The sequence below is a fragment of the Zeus faber genome, assembly GCF_960531495.2.
Source record: "Zeus faber genome assembly, chromosome: 4".
Lineage (NCBI taxonomy): Eukaryota > Metazoa > Chordata > Actinopteri > Zeiformes > Zeidae > Zeus > Zeus faber.
In genome coordinates, this window is record NC_137191.1 from 15,544,968 (window position 1) to 15,569,480 (window position 24,513).

General features: G+C 43.9%; 2 protein-coding genes across 2 annotated transcripts; both read left to right on the forward strand.

The window, feature by feature from the left end:
• The first annotated feature begins 7,569 nt into the window (after positions 1-7,569).
• tlr3 (toll-like receptor 3) lies at positions 7,570-12,879 on the forward strand. Its single transcript, XM_079998504.1, has 5 exons — positions 7,570-7,660; positions 8,245-8,687; positions 9,556-9,750; positions 9,889-11,726; positions 11,816-12,879. Exons 2-5 carry the CDS (start codon positions 8,247-8,249, stop codon positions 12,045-12,047), a joined length of 2,706 nt encoding a protein of 901 aa, XP_079854630.1. The 5' UTR covers positions 7,570-7,660; positions 8,245-8,246; the 3' UTR covers positions 12,048-12,879.
• Positions 12,880-14,573: 1,694 nt separating this feature from the next.
• On the forward strand, positions 14,574-20,095 carry cyp4v2a (cytochrome P450, family 4, subfamily V, member 2a; the record flags this gene model as incomplete). Its single annotated transcript, XM_079999456.1, has 11 exons — positions 14,574-14,739; positions 14,843-14,955; positions 15,156-15,241; positions 15,978-16,168; positions 16,280-16,349; positions 17,044-17,170; positions 17,436-17,609; positions 18,099-18,201; positions 18,831-18,965; positions 19,068-19,247; positions 19,926-20,095. 11 exons carry the CDS (start codon positions 14,574-14,576, stop codon positions 20,093-20,095), a joined length of 1,515 nt encoding a protein of 504 aa, XP_079855582.1.
• Between the last annotated feature and the right edge of the window lie 4,418 nt (positions 20,096-24,513).

A 24,513-nucleotide genomic window follows, 5' to 3' on the forward strand; every position in this document is an offset into this window, starting at 1 on the left:
AGGGGTAGTATATGTACCAGTTACTAATGTAGGTGTGGTACTTCTGCCTACCACACGCCACCCAGGTGGCGCTTCAGGGCCCTCCGGCACAATGACACAGACAATGATGGGTTGTAGACATCAGTTTATTGTAGAGAGGAGGCTAGGTAGAATTAGCCAGGAGCAGATGGAACATGTCTTGACAGGGCTCCTATCCTGAGTGTGTGTGTCGATCAGGGTTTTAAACCGCTGCTCGTTAGCCCAACCAATGGACAACAGCTAGGCAGCCACTCTGACCCAACCACCTAGATCCAGTTTCAGGTGTGGCTGCTCCAACCATCCCATCCACACACCACCTATCCCCAACACCAAACTGAGGCCAGGAAGAATACCTAAAGCCTCATACCGAAGCCTAACCCCCCCCCCCACCAACCATATAACAAAAAATGAAAAAAAAAAAAAATGTTTGAAGCAGACTCTGACACAGGGTTACTATACCTTAAACTACAGACTCTGACCCAGGGTTCCAATACCTTAAATAATAAAAAACACTGGACTCTGAAACAGGGTTCCCATGCCTTAGACAAACAAATGTCCAAATAAAATTAACAGGTCCCCTTCCAGAGGATCTGGGTCCCGACGACAGACTGCTGCGCTGGCTGGTTACGGTGTGGCCGGACTTAACTACTGTGGGAGCTGCTGGGATTGGTGGCCTGGCTGCTGGGCTGCTGGATGGTTCAGGCGATGACTGCTGGGTGGAGGCGCTAGCCGCAGACAGTTACCCATGGTGGTAGCTGCGGCTGCTTCTCCCCCCGGTCCTCCGCCGGATCCCTGGGTGCTGCTGCTGCCAGTCGTCGGCGTTGTTGCTGGGGCTGCCGGTTGACCCGCTGGTGACTCCAGGGCGTCTTCGGTTCCCATTGCTACTGGCCCAATTTGTACAGAGATGTAGAGAAATTGTGTCAGTAGTGTGTGAGATGTGTTCTGGCTAAAACTGTACAGCCAAAAGTCAAACCTTTGAAGGGCAGTCTGCAGGCTTCTCGTCCACATAAAGTCCTGGCAATAGACTTCACTGTTTTAGAACCAGCTTCAAATGGAAGAGAAATGTGCTGTTTTTAACAGATGTGTTATTCAAATACACCCAGGCCATTCCCACCAAGGATCAGCAGGTAGTACAGTAGCAGATGTTCTGGTGAAGCACTGGTTCCATTTGTCTGTTTTTTGCTAGGGGCTGAGGTAGAAGAGACCGAGGAGGACCAGGGGGAGGACTGGGTGCAGGAGTACCAGGAGTTACTCGAGGAGGTGTCCAGCCATGTGCAACAGCGGTTGGCTGCAAGGAGACAGTACAGAGACCGGAAGCAAGAGGATCAAGTCAGAGATCCATCCTTGTGTGAGGTATAACTTGTGTATGTCGGGAACCATGGGGTGAAGGGCGGGAACGAGATCCAGGATGTTTGGGACCCGACCCCCTACCGGGTGGTGCAGTGCCCCCTGGAGCAAGGTGTCTACTCCATCACCCCTGCAGTCCAGGGTGGGCCGGTACGGAAAGTGCATCGGACTGAGTTGAGAGGTCTGCCCGCAGGTCGACTGAGGGCAGATACAGGCCAGGACTCAGTTGAGGTGCAGGTAGATACAGGAGACCCCCCAGAAGCTCTGGAAGTGGAATTCTAGGGGGAGAAGTCAATGTCAGAATCCAAACTTGGCCCAGAGGATGTGGGGGTTGTGGGAGAAGAAGGGGAGGACATGGAAACAGAAGAGACCCCAGTGGCAGGCCTCCAAAAGTCTACTATAAATACTAGAGAAAAAAACCCTAACCCTTATCAACTGCCTCGATCTTTAAGACCGAATCATGCGGCTTCAGTAGAGGGAAGTGTTCTCAGGGGTCACTGACCAGAAGCCAGCTGTTTTATTTGTTTTTTGAATTGGTACATCCTTCGGGTGCCGATGCATTTTGAGGGGGTGCTAGGTGGCAGGTTGCACCAAGTAAAAAAGGGGAAGTGCGCCAAATAGTAATGTTGCAAATATGGGGTTAGGGTTAACCCTAACCCTTACCCGCAGGAGGAACGTAAGGTTGCAGCTATTGTTTCTGGCCGGCAGAGTGAGGCAGGGGCACACCTCATTCCATGCTCACATGCAGGAAAGCTGAGCATGCAGGAGTGTGCAGCCTGCAGTGGTAGGCTTACACATGTTTTTGTTTGTTTATGTGTTTTTATACTCAGATTTTATTGTGTGTGAAATTTGATGTTTCATGTATTTCAGACCTGCTCTTCTGCTGGGTTGAAGGCAACTGGTACTCGGTAGGAACTAGATAGACGTCCCAGCCGAGCAATCAGTGGTCCATTAGCTGCTCTTGCCATGGACTCATTTTCGTTGTTTTTTCTGGGTTGTTTGGGTTTATTTTTCTGTCTAGTCCACCCTGGCAAGTGAGCCGGTAGCGGGCAAAAACATATGGTAATCTCCCCTTGGGGCGGAGTAGTTTTCTTTCATTTCTTTTGTTTGATTTGTTTTTAGCAAATCTGCTGGCCTCCCCTACTAACTACTGCTCTTGTATCCCAGTCAGGCGGTCAGGGCTAAAGAGGTGTAGTGCTTGGTTTTTGTGTGAATACTCACGTGTGTACATTTGTTTAGCATTCATTATCATAATGTGCAATGGTGTGGGTTTGTGGAACTTAACTCCTTCCCTGTAAGTGACAACTGGGAGATAAACCGTGAGAAGGCTGAGGTGGGCGGATAAAATCAGAGCTACCTCAATATAATAATTTTCCCTTTACCTTCTTCATTGTCATTACTCATGCTAGACACCATAGTGGGTGCAACACAAGTAACAATATGGGATTAGATTTTCATTTACTTGACTATTCAGAGTATGTGGAGTAACATGCGGTCATAGTCTCGACTTTTCTAAAGCATTTGATACAGTGGAACACCCATTTATATATATATATTTGTTTTAGACTTGTTTGGATTTGGGGAATTTTATTTCAATAATACAAAATGTTATACAAAAACATGGATAGTAGAAACCAAAAGGTTTCATGTTGATAGATGAAGTCTGTACAAATCCTCCCTTTTCATTTCTAATTGTCGAGTTACTTTCGTTAAAGGTTTGGAACAGTACCAAAATAAAGGGTCTATCTATCGGTAAGGGAGTGAGTTATATGTATGCCAGATGGCGTTCTGGAATTACTTAATATTATGTTGTTGGTTTGCATTGCTGTAGTGTTGAGCCTTATTGGCCTTCCGCATCGTAGGCGATACCGCAAAATTTCATTGCGTTCCGAAACAAAGTTCTACCAGATATGTCAATACATTTGGCTCAGCTCAGCAATAACAGCCACCTCCAAACGACCCTTTATTTAGTGCCACTTCGGGCTTTGATACTTCAGCAAAATTTAGCAATGTCTGACCTGTGATTGGTATGTGTGCACATATATCACTGAAATAATTCAAAATTATCATATTAAACCTTATATTTTGCAAAATACCTTAATTAATGTAATAAACGTTTTTATATTTGTCATCATATTGATGGTTAAAGAATATATATCATCGTTAACAACAATACACTAATCATGGTATAGTTAATAAATGATTCCACAACTCTATACAGACACATATATTTCAATTGAATTTGTTTGATATACTATGAAACAAAAACATTTCTTCTCTGTTCAAAAATATTATTAATAATAAATATTATAATAAAATAAAAGTATTTTGTTATTCGTCATGCATTTCTTTCTACTCATTTAAATTTGCGTTCCGAGGGGTTGCTTGGCTCTTTATGTTTGGACCAAAGTGAGACGTTTCTGGATCCTATTGAACAAATACTTTATAGAATTTGTATTAATTTACAAAAAAAATAAATAAAATAAATCTAAATAAAAATAACTAAAAAAAGAAACACTTCGCTATGCGCCGCTCCAAGTGGTGTGGCAACAAGCAAATTAGGAAATATTATATATATATATATATATATATATATAAATAAATAAATGATTTGCTTGTTTTGGAGGGAGACACTGATCCCTGTTTGGAATCGATCCTATTGACGCAGGAATCGATCTTTAAAACGAGACCTAGTATCGATCCGGTTAGTTGTTGTCTTGTGTTGCGAAAGGTAAGCAGGGCTGGCAGGCACTGTGGCACTGGAAACACTGAGTTCAAACCATTAATGTCCCTGTGTGTGTTATAACCTTATGCGGCATGCCTGTTTCAGGTGCGATTATGTGAAGGTCGGAATCATTTCTGTAAATTTCATGTTGAAACAATGTTTATTCTAACTGTTTACAGTATGGTATGGGCGAGCTGGTTCAGCCGAGCATTGATAAACAGTGTCAAAGCTGTGAGGTGGCTGGCCATTTGCTCTGACTCCACCACCACTGTGAGTCCTGTTCCCTGTCTGTCCAAAAATACAGTAAAATGTACCCTGTCCCCTTTTCACAAACAGGATAAGACTTTCACAAATCCGAAACGGCAACAAAAATGCAATGAGGAATTCTTATTATAATCTAGTCCAGGTTTGACAGCTATAAGTACACTAGTTTGAAGACTATCAGTACAGATATAGACATGGATTTAGGTGGGGTGTGTTTAAGACAGAATACATGTGCCTGAATGGGAGTGGAGGTGGAGAAGGCGGATGAGTTAAAGTACTTGGGGTCGACCATCCAAAGCAGCGGAGAGTGCGGAAGAGAGGTGAAGAAGAGAGTACAGGCAGGGTGGAGTGGGTGGAGAAGAGTGTCCGGAGTGATCTGTGACAGAAGGGTTCCAGCAAGAGTGAAGGGGAAGGTCTACAGGACGGTAGTGAGAGCAGCCATGTTGTACGGTTTAGAGGCGGTGGCACTGACAAAAAGGCAGGTGGCTGAACTGGAGGTGGCAGAGTTGAGGATGTTGACATTTTCATTGGGAGTGACAAGGGTGGACAGGATTAAGCATGAGTGCATTAGAGGGACAGCTCAGGTTGGACAGTTTGCCGGAAAAGTGAGAGAGGCCAGATTGAGATGGTTTGGACACGTGTGTAGGAGAGATGAGAGTTACATCGGGAGAAGGATGCTGAGGATGGAGCTGCCAGGCAAGAGGAAAAGAGGAAGGCCAAAGAGAAGCTTTATGGATGTGGTGAGGGAGGACATGCAGGCGGTTGGTGTAAGGGAGGAAGATGCGCAGAACGGAAGGTATTGGAGGCAGGTGATCCGCTGTGGCGACCCTTAACGGGAGCAGTCGAGAGAAGAAGTGTGTAAAAAAAAAAAAAAAAAAAGTCTAATAATTCTGAGGAATTTGAATGCACCATGAAAACAGGCTGCTCCAGCGTTGATTTGAATTGGAATCTAACTAAGGCTAACTTCAGCGTCGTCTCCGGGCCCTGGTACGCTTCACCTAAACCCAGCGCAGAGACCCAGAGGGGCTCACCCTGGAAGATAGGCTTGCATGTATTTCAGGGGGAAATTCGAATCACACATCTGGCAGATGATACGGTTTTGTGCCCGAAAACACCAAATTGAACCAAATGTAGAACTGATGAATGCACTTTGCAACGCTTCGGGGTTCCCTCTGAGCATGGGAAAATGTGAAATCTTAAGCCTGATCGATCCAGATGAGGAAAGCATCAGCAACTCTCCGGTGGAAAGAACCTTAAATAGTTAGGCGTTGATGTAACTAAAGATATGTTAACCAGACAACAACTTCACTTTTTTTTTGCTAGACTTAAAAAGACAAAAAATATTATGAATATGTGGCTTCAGCGTGATCTGATCTGATTTTCGTAGAATTCTCTTAAGCAAGGCTGAAGGTATTTCGAGACTTGTTTATCCTCCATCAGTGTTTGTGCAAGACTCAACATCTAAGGAAACCAACAACATACGTCACTCATTTTGCCTTGGAAAAAAAACATCACCAACTAAAAACAAGACGTACTTTCAGGATCCAGAAAATAAGGTGGATTTGAATTATTATTATTTATTTAACTAATACACTTGTAATACACTAATACTAATAATACTAATACACAAGTAAAATGGATTAAGGAATCCCCTAAAGCCCAAAATTATATTTGGTATTTCATTCCAAACAATATTTTATGAAAATTGGGTGATCTTTATTATCTGCTTACTTGTAATTTTAACATTACCAAATGACCTATAAAATGATCTAAATGTTATCAACAGGACCTCCTACAGTAGCTTGGAAATTATGTTACATACATAACTTTCCCCACACAAAACCATCATATGGAATAATGGAGACATCGCTGTTGGAAAAAAAATCTATCTTTAAGCAAAATTGGTGCCAACGGTTTACCTTTTAGTTGTGAACGATTCCTTCATGTCTTCTGTAACAAGCAGGGAACTAAGTGATGTAATGAAAGCTATTCCTAATGGTCCCATCCCATCGAATGGAGCTGCCCCACCTCAAATCCATCACAGACCCTCTCCTGGACCCCCTGCAGGTCACTTGGCCCTCCACTCCGTCCTCCAGCACCTGGACTCCTGGATGAAAAGTCATCTTTGGTTTCAAGAAGCACTGAGGATAGAGCCCTTTTTGATGATCGATGGGGTCGACATTATGAATGCCAAATGCAGCAATAAACATATAAGTAATACATTCTATGAAAGGAGGGAAGTTACTCCGAGACGAAAAGCGTATATTCTTGTAGGTACTGAGTGGCAGATATTGAAAACAAATGCACCTTTTGCAATGACGAACCAGGATCTTTAACGCATGTATGGGACCATCGTTAACATTCAGTTACGTTTACGTCTCGAGTGGAAGGTTAAATATTGTGGAAAACTAATCTCAACATTAAAACTGAGTGTAAAAATGGCATCACTCATTTTGAACATGATAAATACAACATGGAATTCAATGTTAACTTCTTGATTCTATATGGTCAATTTCATAAACGCAGAATAACAAAATGTAACCCTCATTTTAATGGACTTTTATGAGAATTGAAATAACGTATTCAGACTCTCCAACTGTAGGTGGACATTCTAAAGAGGAATAACGTTTTGTCTGTTTGTTTGTTTGTTTTTAAATGATTTATATTGGTGAAGTTAATTCATCCTAACTCTGTTTCTTTCACATTCTTGTTTCTTTCTCTACCGTTATGTTGAGCACATGTCTGCACTGTTTGTATGTTCGAATAGGGTTGTTGTTTGGTCCCCCCCCAATAAAGTTTGAAAAAGGGACGCGTTTTAACAAGTCGTTTCTGGATCACGCAGCGCGGACACCAAAAGCGAAAAGGCAGTGTTTCCTCCCGAGGTTCTTCCAACACCAACAGAGTTCGCCTTCCGCGTTCTCCTTCAAACGCAACCCGTGCCCGGGTCGCCCGTGTGAGCGCCCAGAGCCGCCACTGCTTGGCGTCCGCCTTTGGGCTCTACCTGCTGCCTCTCCCCCCCCCCGAGCTGTCCGTGCAGGGCGAGCTCCTCGGATCTGGAAGTGAAACCAGGATGTCGGAAGGCGATATTTCGGTTCCGCCTTCCCAAGGCCGAGGCTCAAGGCTTAAAGCCACAGGGTTGTTTCGTTTATGAAGAACTGGGTTGGGCGACCGCCCGCTTTAACGCCGGCGAACCGAGCGCCGATTCCCGGATTCCATTGCTGTTTACCGTCACGGTCCACGCGGCTGGGATGCGGCGTGGAGGCCAGAGCGGGGGAAGGATCTGATAAGAGTCCTCTACTGCTAAAGGTTTGGTGGAATTTGGGCAAATTCCGCGTTTATCGTCGTCTAGATTCGGGTTCACGGACACATTAAACAGCCATCGATAGCGCCGTGCGCCGTTTTGAAGCTCACCCCCAACGGACCTTCTCTATTTGCATAGTTGCGTCGTTCTAGTTGACTTTTATAATTTGGGCAAATAAACAAAACGTGAGTTCTGGAATGCCGCAACGGACCTTTGTTCTCTTGTCTTTCACTTGCTTTTATAATTTGTTATTTTTTTCAAGTAACATATCATTGATTTTATTTTTTTATATATATATTTTTACCATAGATTAGAAACAAGATAATATTGCAGATTTTTGGTGTTTTGTTTTTTTGTTTGTTTTGTTTTTAACAAGGATTGGGGTTAGAAGTAACATTAAAACTTTTTTTTTCTTTACTCTCCATAGTTCTGATTTAAAAGTAACAGTATTACAGACTTTTTGGGGTGGGGGTTTCTCCATAGATTGGGGTTACATACTATTACTGCTTATTTCTTTTATTTATTCTCCAGAGACGGAGCGGGGGGGGGGGTTAGAAGTAACGAAACTGCTTGTTTTGCTACTCCACAGCAATGCGCCCCCATCACCTACTGTCCGCCCTATGGATCTCCAACCTACTCTGCTGTCCCACCGGCGCCTCTGAGGGGAGGAGCGGTTGCAAGGTCCAGGGCGACAGGGCAGACTGCAGCCATCTCAGCCTGAGGGAGGTCCCCGCCGACCTCCCGGGGAGCATCACCTCCCTGGACGTGTCCCACAACAGGCTGGTGGCCCTGCCCGCCGCCACCCTGGCCCCCTACCCGGGGCTGCTGCACCTGGACGTGGGCCACAACAGCATCAAAATGCTGGAGGAGGGCCTGTGCGGCACACTGGCTGGGCTGCGGACGCTCAACGTGGAACGGAATCAGGTGCATCTGCTGACGGAGAAGGACCTGAGCCGCTGCGCCAACCTGACTGTGCTGAACTTGGCGGCGAACAGGCTGATGCTGAAAGGCGAGCCCTTCTCCGCCCTCCAGGTACGGAAGGGTGTCACTTTATCGCACCGGGGCTACTCCTTGGGATTAAAGGTGAGAGAGAGGCTTCTTCAAGGGAATATTGCCTCTTAACCTCAAGACTATGCAGTTCATTCAAGCATGAAGTCAAGTCAAGTGCATTTTTATTAAGGGGCAGCCAGGAGCAGTGGGCAGCATTCAACGACAGGCCTGGGGACCTGGTAACGAGTGTCCATGTTTTTGGTGGGGGTCCTTACTGATGTTAGATGAAGGAAACCCCATGTGAGCACGGGGAGAACATGCAAACTCCACACAGAAAGGCTCCTATTTGGGAGATAACCCGCCAGAGCACGGTGCCAACAGCGCCCCAGGTGGGAATCGAAACCCAGGACCTTCTTGCTGTGAGGCAGCAGTGCAATGCACTGTGCCACCCTGCCACAATATGGCCCTCAATCCCAAGGAACCCGGAAAACCGTCGGCTACCACCACAAGTATATTTCAGACCTTTTTTTCACCATCCATGTGTTTGCATCCCTGTACAGTTAACTAAAACTAAACCAAAAAGTAGAAAAAGGGGTGAGCAAAACATTTTGGTTGAAACTAGACAGAAAAAATGAGAAGCACCTGGTAAATATATTTAGTTCATGAGCAAAGTGCTCTATGAGTTTTAAAGGACGGTCTTCTATCCAACCTGATCACCGTTAAGACCATGGATCGCAATTCGGAAAATGAAGCGGTATTTACTGGATGACATCTTGCGAATAACAATCATTAGCTTTTTTGGGGGGAGAATTTTGGACAAGTGGTGTTATATTCATCTGTACATGATATGACTATGATCAGTCTGACGGAGCGTGCCCCTTCTCTTGGTTGCTCTCCCGTTTCCTCGCAGAGCCTGATTACTCTCGATGTATCCAGCAACAGCCTGAAGTCAGCGAAGCTGGGCTCCACTCCACAGCTCCCCAGCCTCGTTGCCATCTCTCTGTCCCACAACTCCATTTCTACACTGAAGAAAGATGACTTCTCCTTCCTCGGCCGCTCGCCGTCTCTACGCGTCCTCGACATGTCCTTTCTGCCTCTGAAATCGGTACAAAAACTGGAAATGAAATTCTGAAATGGATAAAAAAAATATGGATCATCAGTTTGATAGTATCTTTTTCTACCTTTCTCTTCATTTGTTGTACTCCCCTCTAAACCTTTTCACGGGTGTCTTCGTCTTTCGCAGCTGGAGGACGGTTGCTTCAAGCCGGTCGCCGCCATGCGCCTTCTGACGGTTGATGGAGTCAATCTGAGAAATCAAGTCGCCAAACTCTCCTTGGAGCTCTCAGAGACGGAGATTCGGAGCCTTTCGCTCAAGAATGCGAGCCTGGTCACCCTCACAAATACAACTTTCGGCGGGCTGGAGAAAACCAACCTGACCTTTCTGGATCTTTCCAGCAGCAGCATTGGTAAGATAGAAAATGGGGCATTTCAGTGGTTGTCCGGGCTGGAGACTCTCTATCTGGAGGGCAATATGCTCAGACACCTCAACAAAGAAACTTTCCAGGGCCTCACAAGTTTGAAGAAACTCAGTCTGAGGAGCGCCGTGTTGAAAGGCCACACTTTGCTCATCGATGATTTCTCCTTCGCGCCGTTGAACGCGCTGGAGGAGATGATACTCGAGCATACTCCAATTCTGAAATTCACGGAGCAGACGTTCACAGGTTTGGTCAGTCTCAGCAGCCTGGACATGGGCTGGAGCTACTGCGAGTCGCTCAGAATCATCACAGACAAAACCTTCGTGTCACTCGCAGCGTCGCCATTGAGGAAGCTGAACCTGACGGCGACAGCCATCACTCGGATCGGTCCCGGTGCCTTTTCGTTTTTCGGAAATCTCACCACCCTGTTTCTGGATTTCAATTTCATCCGTCAGACGCTGACGGGGGAAGAGTTCCAGGGCCTGGGGCAGCTTCAGGAGCTTTTTCTATCCAACAACCACCAGACAGTGACACTGAGCCCGACGTCTTTCGCCAACGTGACCAGCGTGAGGACTCTGACGCTGGGCAAGACTCTGACCGGCACCCTTGATCTGGATCCGTCTCCGTTCCAATGCCTGTCCGACCTCGTCTACCTGGACCTCAGCAACAACAACATCGCGAACATAAACGCGGACCTGGTCGATGGACTTGTGAAACTGAAGGTCCTCAAACTCCCCCACAACAACTTAGCGCGGTTGTGGAAGAGCGCTAACCCTGGCGGGCCTGTGCTGTTCCTCAAGGGCCTTCAGAGTTTGACTGTGCTGGATATGGACTACACCGGTCTGGACGAGATCCCCCTGGAGGCCCTCAGAGGCTTGAGGAACCTTCGCGAATTGAGCCTCCGCGGCAACCTCCTCGACAATCTCAAGGCCTCGGTTTTCGACGACATTACCTCGCTGCGGGCGTTGCGTCTGCAGAAGAACATGATCACGGCGGTGAGGCCCGTCGTGTTCGGCGCCGCCATGGAGAACCTCAGCCTGCTGGAGTTGGACAGGAACCCCTTCGACTGCACCTGCGAGAGCATCCTGTGGTTCGTGACGTGGTTGAACAGAACCAACGCCAGCGTGTCGGGCGGCCGAGACGGCTACGTGTGCAACACCCCGCTAGCTTACTTCAACCACAGCATCATGGACTTTGACCCGCTCTCCTGCAAAGATCTCATCCCGTTCAGGACTCTCTACATCCTAACCAGCACCGTTGTGATCGCTCTGATTTTAACAGCGCTCTTGGTGCGTTTCCACGGCTGGAGGATCCAGTTCTATTGGAACATTCTGATCAACCGCACGTTGGGATTCAGCGACGCCAAGGTGGAAGAGGGCCGAGAGTTTGAGTACGACGCCTACGTCATCCACGCGGATGAAGACGTGAAGTGGGTGGAGCGCAGTTTGCTCCCGCTGGAGAACGAGAGGTACTTGTTTTGCCTGGAAGACCGCGACTCGGTGCCTGGCATGTCACGGCTCCAATCCATCGTGAGCAATATCAGAACCTGCAGGAAGATTTTGTTCGTCGTCACCGAAAGTCTCCTCAAGGATCGCTGGTGTGGAAGGTAAATGAAATGCCGGTGTACTTGTATTTGAAATTGTACACGATACTACGCGCTACTCTGCCATTTAAACCTTTTCGTTCTTCTTGCAGATTTCAAGCCCATCAAGCCCTCCACCAGGTGATTGAGGCCAGCAGGGACTCGGTGGTGCTGGTCTTCCTGCAGGACGTGCACGATTACAGGCTGAGCCGCTCGCTGTTCCTGCGCCGGGGCATGCTGCGGCCGCGCTGCCTCCTCTACTGGCCAGTACAGCGGGAGAGAGTCCCCGCCTTCCACCAAAAGATACGCATCGCGCTGGGCATGACCAACAGATTACAGCTCTGACTGCGCTATACTGTTTTTAAGGGTGGGATGGGTGGGCAAACGCTTTAGAAGAGTTGTTGAAGTCCTGTTCAAGTTTTCCTATGTGTAGTTCCCCTCTGTGTAGTTTTGATTTAATTTTAAGCTATGGGACGTCACCATTTCGTTATATAGTGCAGAGGTGGTTGTTAAGAAGTAAGATGAACACCTTTTTTTTTTCTTCAGTTGTAGAACGCAAATTCCCCCTTAACGACCTCATTGTAAAATACACTTTCCAATTTATTTTCAAACAAATGTTAAATAAATATTATATGTTTATTCGAAATTAATATTTTGCAATTTTCTCATAAAAGAGAAAAAAGGAGAAAAGAAAATACACAAAATGAAAATCAAATAGATCAAGATCATTGTGTGAAGAGAGTTTGTGCTCAAATTAAAAAGACAAATGTAAAAAATAAATGTGCTTGTAAATGTGTTCCGGATCATCAAGGTGATATTGATTTTACAAAAATACATGTTTTATAAGGGAAGTTAATAATTTTTCATTACATTTGAGAGTATTTTCCTATGCTATAAATCTGCAGATTCTAGGTTTAGTTGCATCACCCTGACATCTTGTGGTTGTTATGATAAACTGCAACCAGATCGATTTTTTTTTTCTAAGTTGTGTATTTATTATAAAAAAAAAAACCCCAATAAACATAGAGTATAAGAAACATAAATTGTAGATTTGGATAATTACACCTTTTCTGTATTTATATTTATTTAATTGAAACAGCACTCAACCTTCACTTGACCAACCATTTTATCCAACACGGACAACACACACAAATGGAAATGAAAGAAACCAGTGAAGTGGAATGTATCAAAAATATGCATTATTTGGAAAATGCACAGTTCAAAAATGTAAAAATAAAATAAAAAATTGACGTCCTCTGTTAAGATGGATTTGTTTTTCCGGCCAAATATTCTTGTATCGGTCAAATGTATGTTAAGTTTGACATTACTACACAGATAAGGAGACAGCGGCCGTTGACTGTGCCATGCATGTACAGTGACTCATTTACCTCCTGTAAGTCATGCAATATCCAGTCTTAAGTTCACAGCTATTACACTGCTACACATGCTACACATGCATACTGTAGAAGCGTGTTGCGAAACATTGTTATTACAAATGTTATTTTTTATTATTATTTACATATACAGCTATATTTACATTTTATTGTTCAATTGCAAAAGATGCCCATATTAATATGTGACAAGTGGAAACTGATGCGCACAATTAAATGCTCATACCAGCTTAGTCTTCCTCATGGCTTTATCCACTGTTTAAAACGGAATAATGTCATTTATTTTTCTTTTACTTGTATTGGACTTTGGACTAATACCTGTGCTTAGAAAAGGGAACAGGAGGACAAAGACCCCGGGGGAGGATCCCTTCTCTGTTGATAGAGAACACCAAGACCTTCACCCTGTAAATCATTGAATTATATAATTACCAAATAACAATTATGGGACCGGGGCTGACGTTACGCGGGACGGGCCACGCCATCTTCGGACCCCTGTTTGCTATCTGCACCGGAGGCCGACAGACTGGCGGACGCGGCGGATTGGACTCAAAACTCCTAAATTGAGGTTCCGCACTTTTATTTTGTCGCCTTCCAGAGTGGCACCAGGCCTGCAACGGAGGGACTTTTCCTCACCCTGATGTGCCTGTGTGTGTGTGTGTGTGTGTGTGCGCGTGTGTGGGCCCACTGAGTTTGGTGTGAACTTGAATGAGAGGTAACGTGAATTTTGGTTCGATTATACCTTTTCTGTCGAAGGGAATTATTGAGGTAACTTTTAAGTTATTTAAGGGAAGGAAAAGGGCAAATTTAAAGGGGACGGAATTTTATTGTATTGTGTTTATTTGTATTTTCGTGAGTAAAAGAGGAATGTATTTCTAAAAACTGAATCCGGTGTGATGTTTGGTTATCTCTTTTGCTCCAGGTAGTTAAGCATAGAGACATTAATAATAGCAGTAGTTTTGGTGAAGAAGTGATACATTTACGTCATTGCAGTACGCTACCTATGTTGATAGCAGTATGTTGATTTGGTACTAGGATTAAGTAATAGTGATATTGCAGTTCGTTACAGGTTAATAAAGAAACCCAAGGTAATGGAAAGTGTTTAAAGGTAACAGAGAAACAGGACAATATTACCTTAAGTTTTTACTGCAAGATAAGTTAACTGACTGAAAGAACTATGTAATAATAACATAATACACCAACAACAGCTCAAATAGTGTTGTGCATGTCTCAAAGTGTAATATGTGTGTTATATTTGTGTACTTTGATTATATTCATACGTGATGAGCTGTTTGATGCACAGTAGCGATGGGACTCGGGGCAGGGCCAAGTAGAGAGGTCAGGAGGAGGATCCCTGTATGAAATCAGTCCAGTGGCTAAAAGCAGAGTTATCAGCCGGTGCTTATAGTGTGTCATTTCTTTCCCATTCATGCATCTTAGATAAATAGCCATATAGACGGAGTTTTTGCTCAGCGGCAGCGACATGGCTCTGCTAGGAGCTTGCTTCTTCGTGGGCGTTGTCGCCTATTTCACCTACCGGCTGCTGAGCGGGTACCTGTACACGTGGTACCAGATGAAGGCTATTCCGGAAATCGGGACGTCCTTCCCCATCATTGGACACGCACTGATGTTGAGAGCCAACTCTGGAGGTGAGGAAGCAGGAATTAAGGCGGCATGTACAGTATATTTACATAAAATGTTCTGCTTCAACCTTTTTTTTTATTTATTTTTTTATTTTTTTATTTTTTCCAGATTTCTTCAACCAAGTTATTGACTTTACGACTGAGTTTCGGAAATTGCCACTGGTTAAACTTTGGGTCGGCCCAGTGCCAAGTCTGCTTCTGTTCCATGCAGAAACTGTTGAGGTACACCAGCCCACTGACCATGAAGAGCCCTGCACCAGCCCATTTTAACATGAAGAACATGCATGGTTAGGGAAACCACACAGTTGTTATGATTTCATTTGATTTGGTTCAATTTGGTTTTGATACAAAACAGTCCTCACATCATAATGAACGGTGTCCTATTTCACTACATGGTTTTTAACTGTCCGTGTCTCCGGTAGACGGTCCTGAACAACCCAGTTCACATGGACAAGGCCTATTTGTACGATTTCCTTCACCCTTGGCTCGGCACAGGTCTGCTCACAAGGTACGAACCTCCCAGTAAATAGCTCCTTGTGTGCAGAAATGTTGTGAAATTATGAAAAAAGTCCTAAGAAAAGCATAGAAATATTACTCTCACAATATTAATATTATTGTTGATAATACTACTACTACTTCTACTACTACTACTACTAATAATAATAATAATGATAATAATGATGATTATTATTATGATTATTATGATTATTATGATTATTATTATTATTATTATTATTATTATTATTATTATTATTATTATAAATCAATACAACAATAATAATAATGATACATAATTAATTAATACATTTATTAATTAATTTTATAAATAAGTAAATCATTCCAAGCACCTAATTGCTCAATCTGTCCTGTGGAAAATTATTTCTAGAAGTTTATATAATATATTGGTATTTAATTCATTTTGTAAAGTGATTAATTGAACTTATTGTTACTGGCTTAATCAGCCACCTACATTGGTTTACAACCAGAGAAAGGAACTTGAAATAATGGAAAATGGACGTTGCAAAAGCACTCATGTATATATGAAGAATATATTATAGTCAAACCTTAACTGTATGATCTGCAATGCTATACGTACTTGCATTTCCATTCCCAATAAATGACTTTCTATTAGGGCTAAACAGTCCATCTCCACATCTGGATCCCTCCATTTTTCCATTAATTTATTCATCATCTCTCACTCGTCCATTTTCATCTCCTCGTCTGCCCTCCCCTTCTTTTTGCAGCACGGGCCAGAAGTGGCGTCAGCGCCGGAAAATGCTGACGCCCACGTTCCACTTCTCCATCCTGAACGACTTCCTGGAGGTGATGAACGAGCAGGCCGAGGTCCTGGTGCAGAAGTTGCAGGAGGAGGTGAGGAAGGGCCACATCAACTGCTTCAACCACATCACGCTCTGCGCCCTGGACATCATCTGTGGTGGGGAGGAGATGGAAGGGAGTGTTGTGCATATCAACATCCATTTGCATTTGTGTTGACCCTGGTGTGCTTATTACTATTATTAATATTATTATTTTTTTTTTCTTTAAGAAACTGCCATGGGAAAGAAAATTTATGCCCAGAGTGATTGTGAATCAGAGTATGTCCAGAGCGTCTACAAGTGAGTCCCTTTCAGGTTTTATATTATATATTTTTAAACTTTGTGTAATTGAAAGGCCTGCGCTCAAATAATTGGCTCTTGGAAGTCATCTAACATTTTATTGATTTCATATTTTTATTATGAATGTTCATTTATGTATTTGTGTATTTATTTATTTACTTATTTACTTGTGTATTTATTGTATATTATTTGTTTTATTTCTCTTTAATTTAATTATTTAATTAAATTATTATATTGTATTGTATTGCAGTCTTCAATAAACATCTCAAATAAAATATTTCAAATCTCACATCTCAAATTCAGACTTTGTCAGACACACTACTGTTGTTACCATTCTTATAGTCATTAATAGTCTTTCTTAAACAAACTTCAAAGTCAAAATATATAATACGTAGTGACGTTGACACAGTGAAACAAATCTCTTTCCTAATATTCAGTTGATTTATGTTTTGACCTTTGACCTAACCCATATGTACAGTATATATATATATTTTCTTTATTCATATTTGATATTATTCTTTTATATATATTTTATTTTTATTTTATTTTTAACCTAATTGCAACACTGCTGCGTCCGTTTCCTGTCTGCTTTTGCCGTGTTTTACTATGCCCAAAACGTAATTGCCCTCCGGGGATTAATAAAGTTGTATTGAATTGAATTGAACTGAATTAAACAAAAAAGAATTCCCCGTAGGATGAGTGACATCATCAGCCGCAGGCAGAGGATGCCGTGGTTGTGGCCCGACTTCGCGTACAGCATGTTCGGCGAGAGCAGGGAGCACAGCAAGAGGTTGAGGATCCTCCACAACTTCACCTCCAACGTGAGTCCCGCTGTTCCACCCGTTAACTTTTCACCACAGGCAAGTCAGAAAAAGAAGAAAAATAAAAAAATAGATGGAAGGGGGCACAAACAGCCCAAGGAGGAGGCATATGACTCGGCAGTTGAATCATGTGGTTGTTCAAATATGCCTTTCAAGTATAAAACATGTATTCATTTCTCTCGCCTGGGTCCCACTCCGCGCTTGATGAAGTGTTCCCCTTCTCTCTCTCTCTCTATCTCCCTCGGCCTCTGGTTTCTCTCTCCAGGTGATCTACGAGCGGGCGGAGAACATGTCCCACGTGGAGTCGGATAGCGAGTCGGACCAGGGCCCAAGGAGGAGGAAGGCCTTCCTGGACATGCTGCTGAAGAGCACGGACGAGGACGGCAACGGGCTGAGTCACCAGGACATCAGGGAGGAGGTGGACACCTTCATGTTCAGGGTGTGTGTCCACCTGTGTCATCTGTGTGTGTCGATCCTTTGGGTTCTTAGTGGTCTTGTTCGACAATAGACAATAACAACTCTTCCTCGGAGGGTCTCAACCTAACCCTCACTCCTCAAGGATCAACCCCGCCACACTACACTCCTAGAGCTTCTTGACTTTTGCAATGTACAGAGAAGTAAAAAGCATAAAAAAAAAAACAGTACACAAAGTGAAAAAACAAAGCGTACGTGTCTTTGTGTGTGTTAGGGTTTCGTGTTACAGTTCAGGGTTTAGGCTTGGATTTGAGCTCATTTCATTCATCCTTTGGGCTGTGGGGATATGGCTTAGAGGTTAGGGTTTTGGTTAAAATTGGCATTGCTATTCAGGGTAAGAGATCCATGCACAGTTGTGTATATCTGCATATGTTGTGCTTACATATGTGTCCGTTTGCAATCCACCGGATCACATTCTATTTCATTCCATTTGGTATCGTCCGTCTTGTTGCAGGGCCACGACACCACGGCGGCAGCCATGAACTGGGCAGTTCATCTGCTGGGCTCCCATCCCGAGGTTCAGAGGAAAGTACAACAAGAGCTGCGGGATGTTTTTGGTAATAGCAACATGCCCCCCTTCCCTGTCACCGCTCACCTTCTCACTTTCATGACATCATTTGTTTTCATGACCCGAGGCTTTTCCTGACTCATGTTTGTTGAGACTCGTTTGTTTCTCTCCAAGTGAGAGGGAGTTCACACATGGGCAAACCACCCGGAGAGCCCGATGCCTGAACAATATGGAAAATAATGAAATTATAAAGCGAGCGGCGTGGGTTTACTGTACCCGGGTGCAGTTTTCCCATTACGTAAGATAGATTACACCTTTGGCAACAACAGGTACAAAGTTTGCAACGGTCCAAAATGCTATGGAAAGGCAGTGACTCAAAGAATGTGCCTGATTCTGTACCCCCCAGAGTTTTTATTACAATTATTAATGTGACAGCGCGTTCCTTGATGCAACCAGACTCATTAAATAGTCATCCTTCTTGTTGCATAAGCATGCTTGACACACCAGTGGCACCTGCACTGTCCTGCATGTAGCATGAGCAATGCTAGTAGCTGTCATTTAAACATGGCAACAAGTAAAAAATGTATCGGGCATAGGAATGGTCCACATTTGCGGGCAGATATAACAATCGAGCTGCAGTTCCAATGCAAGCCTGGCTTCACAAGTCTTTCTGTTAAGGTGAGTCTGACCGGCCGGTGAACACCGATGACCTGAAAAAGCTGAAGTACCTGGAGTGTGTTATCAAAGAGTCTTTACGGCTTTTTCCTTCCGTGCCCTTCTTCGCCCGGACTATTTGCGAGGACTGCGTCATTAGTAAGTAATCCCAAAGTGATGGATGTGCGTCCGTTCATGATTCATACTGTGGTAAGAGGAATCAGCCATCCATGACAGCTGAATTTCCTATGTTCCCTGTAGAAGGCTTCAAGGTGCCCCGCGGTGCCAATGCCGTCATTATACCCTACGCTCTGCACCGCGACCAGCGCTACTTCCCAGAACCCGAGGAATTCCGTCCAGATCGCTTCCTGCCGGAGAACTCAGCAGGGAGGCCTCCGTACGCTTACATACCTTTTTCTGCCGGACTCCGCAACTGTATAGGTGAGAAGAGGAAGCAGTGACGAAGGCAAATGTAGTTCTGTCTTTGTTGTAACCTGTGCCATTGTAAATGGATGACGCGCAATGTATTTACTGAGTGAAGTTGACTCTGCCAAGTCGTCCAATCCGAGTCTGCGTCACCTCAGACTCAAACCTATTGAGTCTGAGTCAAGTCTGACTCCCAACACCTATGGAAAACCTACCGAGCCCGAGCCAAGTCTTGAGTCAACTTCGAGTCCCTACACAGCTCAGGTCGGAGTCAAATCCGAGTCCCAAACTCGACTTAGTCTGAGTCGAGTCCGAGTCCCGATACCTATTGAGTCTGAGTCAAGTCATAGTCCTAAAACCTATCGATTCTGGGTCATGTCCAAATCCAAAAGTATCCCCCTGTTATTGTGCACCCACCCACATACATAATAATAACATCAACTAATTATGATACTTATTTTCCAGTGGTGTTAATATGCATTTCAAATATATGAAAATATTTTTTGGTTGGTTTTGGACCACTCACACTGGTCAACGTGATGGATTGAATCACCACAACCCTATTCAATTCATTTTGAGTAAATATGTGTTTTTCACAGTTTACATGACAAAGTCTGACATGGATTTGTCGATGACTTGAGTCATGTACATCCATTAATGTTTGTGTACATTTGTCATGTGAATGTGTATTAGGTCAGCGTTTTGCCATGATGGAAGAGAAGGTGGTCTTGGCCTATATTTTTCGTAACTTCAACATTGAGGCGTGTCAGAGGCGGGAGGATCTGCGACCGATGGCCGAGCTCATCCTGCGCCCGGAGAAAGGAATCCTGATCAAACTGGAGCGGAGGAAGACCTCCATGTAGGATCCAGCTGCTCTCCTGCTTTTCATATACCCATAGATACATATGAAAATCAAACTTTGTTTTAATATTATAAAAGTCCAATCGTCAACTTTTAAAAAAGAAGACAATAAAATTTAAAAAAATGTAAAAAATCTTTTTATTTCACAGTCATTCATCATCATGGCCTGTCTAAAAGCATTGATTAATATCAAAATTATTGAAAATTGTCATCGGACTATGCTGGTCACATGCTGACGCACATCCCGACAGTTACCGAATTAAAATGATTAAAAATCGAAAAACAAATGCTATCACTGTAGGTTGGCCCTCGCTTGGGGCCAGCAGAACATCGATCAGCGAAAGAGATCCGCAGTGTGTCCCCATTCACACATGTGAGTGTTTTTATTTTAGATGTATTGCATTCCTAATTGAACGAAAAAAAAAAAAGCCCCGTGCCGCCCGTGCCGCGTCACGCATGGCGACATCACATACGAAAAGACAATTCCCATCTACAATATTTACGTTTGTTTTATGTCTGTTATGCTGAAGAAAATCCATTACTTTTTGGAGAGCGTGCGGGCATTACCCCAAAACGGAACCGAGCACAACAAATCAATTTCAATCAGATGAGTTGATATGCAATGACTTAACCAACAACTTCTCATTGCGTTTTTATCTCCTGCCTTGTGTTTGCCATCTGCGTTGGGGAGCGTCAACGCACAAAAATCCATTCAGAGATTTCTCCAAATCTTTCAGGTTCGGAAAAAAAGGGATAAGCCTCCCATTTGTCCGCCACTCCATCTTCCCTGTTAGTAACCTTGGAGTTTCTTCCAGACTGAGTCGTTTACAAGAGGCTTGGAGCCGCAGAGGAGTTTAACCGCCGTGCTCCTCCAAAAGTCCATTTTTATAGACTTCTCTGGGCCTCTGTTTGGAGTTATTAACTCTGTTGGTTCTTTTCTTTCTTTCTTTCTTTCAACTCACACGAGTCTAAAGAAGAAAACTGGAAACCCTCCCAGGATTTGTGAAGTGTGGAATAGGCTACTCAATGAGCTTTCTTTCATCCTCATTCTCCCCAGCCAAGAGCACGTGCACGGCTGCGTTCACACAACACACAGACGTCTTTTGTGTGTGTGTGTGTGTGCCGTCTTGTGTGTGTGTGTGTGTGTGTGTGTGTGTATAATTAAGTGTAATCACAGCTCGTAGGGGGCTGAATCATGACACGCACATGTGTGCGGCATTGATTGAAGTGTTTGTGTATAATCTGATTTTGCAGCTATATTTAATAATCATATAATTATATCATATTTTTGCATAACACATTATTATTTTTAACCAGAACCAATATACACAGAGATAAAAAAAGAGGGATACATTTTTAAGCATAAATATAAAAACGATTGTTAAATACATAATATTCATACATATATAAAATAAAAAAATAGAAAAATCATAATAATATAATACTTAATATTATATATAATATAATATATCATACTGTATGTATTTTCACATATATTCTTATATATATAAAAAAACAAAAACCAATATACATAGAGATAAAAAAAAGTGTATAAAAAATGTATTTTTTTTTGAAAAACGGATAAATACGTAATATTTAAACATATTTATTATAGAAAAAATTTTAAAAGACTATATAATACATTTTTATTATTATTGTTTACATGAATATGTATATTATACAGGATCCACGTACACCAGAAATTTTCATAAAAAAAAAAAAAAATAAATAAAAAGATTCCGGGCTCTGAAATCTCGATTTTGATCCCAGAGTGCAAGTCCATTTATTAGCTGGATCAAACTGAGGTCACATCCACCCATGGTAGCAAAAACAATAACAATCATGACATGACATCGTTATAAATGACCACATGTCCCACATCAATATGATCCTGGGATGGTTTAGCTGCCCCGCCCGCAGGGTCATTGCCCTGGCCCACAGCGACACAGCAGATGATGAATTGCGTGGGTTTCGCCGATGCTTTTTGCTTGAATTGATGAGCACATTTCTTATCAATGTGTGATGCGGGAGCTCAAATGGAACAGGAGGAGTTAATCTATGTGTGAATGTCACCCACATGGCACTGATGGAAGAGTTGAGGATCTGCTCTGATGATCATTTTCATCATTTTCAGTTCATCATCGAACTCACATAGGATCGGCCAGAAGAACAATCTTTCTGTTTCTTCTCAATTGGAAAAAAAGTTATTAGATCTTTTCTCTTTACATATGCACTGCCTTGTATGTTAATCTCATGTGTGTTGGTATCTGGTTTAGTGCTTATTCGGTATTGTCTCATTAGACGATACAATAATTCAGAATTCAACTATAAATAAGAACCACTAGAGGGCGCATAAATCTGCTGCATTTTAGTTACGGCTGTTTGGCACCCTAGTGTCAGTAAAATACTTTTTCTTCATGTTGACTGTTGCACTTAGAAAGATAGTATATAGCTATTATTAAAGCTATAGCTAATATATGATAAATTGACATCACCTACCTAATTTAGCCCGTCCCCTCCACATGGAGTATATGAAGGGATCCAGGAGGAGGGGGATCTTCCATTAGAGGCGGAGGAGATAGGCAGCGTTCATCCTTTTTTTGTGATCTAACAAAATGTCATCTCTTCACATCCCACCAAACGGCCTTTCACTTTCAACTTTAATTACAGGATAGCAGATACCGAACAGAAAAGATGTGTGTTTTGATGTGGAAAAATGGGACAAATGGGTGACTCATATGGACAAAAAAAAGGACAATACAATGGGCTCCCATGAAAGAAAAAAAAAAGATTAGACCCTACTATGAACAGGACCTCTTTCTTTTGCAACCGATGAGTCCCATCAGTATCGTCACCGGGACCTTTGGTACCAGATTTGCTGTGATAAACGACGCATTGTGATAACAGCGGCATCGCTCCGACCCCGGGGTCCTCCCCGCCGCCTCACCGCACCCAGAGGACCCCGCCATCGACAATGACTATTTAAGAATCTCAAACAGGCCGCTCTGGTTTGTTGGTTTGTTTTATGGGCAATGAAGTGTGGACGCAGGTCAATAAACAATGATTATATTAGACTCCAGACAGTGACGGACTGGGATCAAAAAAGGGCCCTGGCATTTGTAACAAAGAGGCGCTTTTTCAAACCCAACACCAAAGGTGTCCAGGGGTGCGCCACGGATTGCATGTTGGTTTTTTTTACTACAATGAGGAAAACAATTGTCTGGAGAAATGGGGCAGTGTGGGATTTGGAGATTTATATTTATATCAATATTCATATATAAATACATATATATTACAATTTATACATATACATAAAGAAAGAAATTCTAGTTCTCACTGAATCTTAATATCACAATGTAGAAATGCACACATGCAACCCACCTCCACGTGCAGGCATAAGACACACCCGCAAGCGCAGAACCTGGGCCACGGGCACCAGCGGGGCCCCCATGCCTAACAACGTCCCCGGCAAAGGCGAGGCCCGCCATACCGCAACCGGCTGGATGCCCCACTCGCCCACAAGCCCTGAGCGCCCACCCATGTAGTCGAGTGTGCATGGCACACAATGTCACCAACCTGGCCAACACCCGCAGGCAGCCAGATATATGGCCCCTCCACCACCACCGGCACCCAGGCCACCTGCCACAGAGAAGCCACACAGCAGGAGCAAGGCCTACAGCCTCCCGTACTGCAACCCATAGCAACAATGGCCAGCACCCTCCAAGGGGCCCCCGCAAAGCACCCGGCGCCAGGGGCAAGCTGCCAGGACCCAAACCAAGTTGGCAGGGGGCCTACCCTGTCACCCACCCCAGCCAACCACACGCCCACACCAACCCACCAGTGGGTTTTCATCGTCTTTTTTCATCGTCTGACCAGCGATGGACATTTATCACCTGGTCCCCGGGCGCGTCTACGTATGCTGCCCACTGCTCCCGGCTGTGCCCGGCATGTGTTATAGTGTGGTGTGTTGCGTGATAAATAAAGTCTCTTTCTTCTTTCTTCTTCTTCAGTGCCCACCACCCTGGAAACCCCAGTGCTCAATGTGTGCCGTTGTGCAGTTGAAATGGCAGGGTGTGGGGGTACTCCAGTCATGTCGAACCTGGATCACTTGCACCCCTCCTGCTCCACCGGCCCTGGTCTGGTGGTGGTTTGTTTGGAGTACGAGTGTTGCGGGTGTGTATGTGTTCCAAGCATGTCCAAGCACTGAGCACACCCGGCCAGGCTCAGGTCCCCGTCCAATGAGCCGAAGGGGATGCAGAAGGACACGCAATGCACGGACCTCACCGCTTCCCAGGTCCACGTAAAGTGGTGGCACTGGGCTAACTGCCACCATTATTCTAACACGTAGCACTATGTTAACTAGTAACACAAGACTAACTAGTTCCACTTTGTTAACCAGTAGCACTATTCTAACACGTAG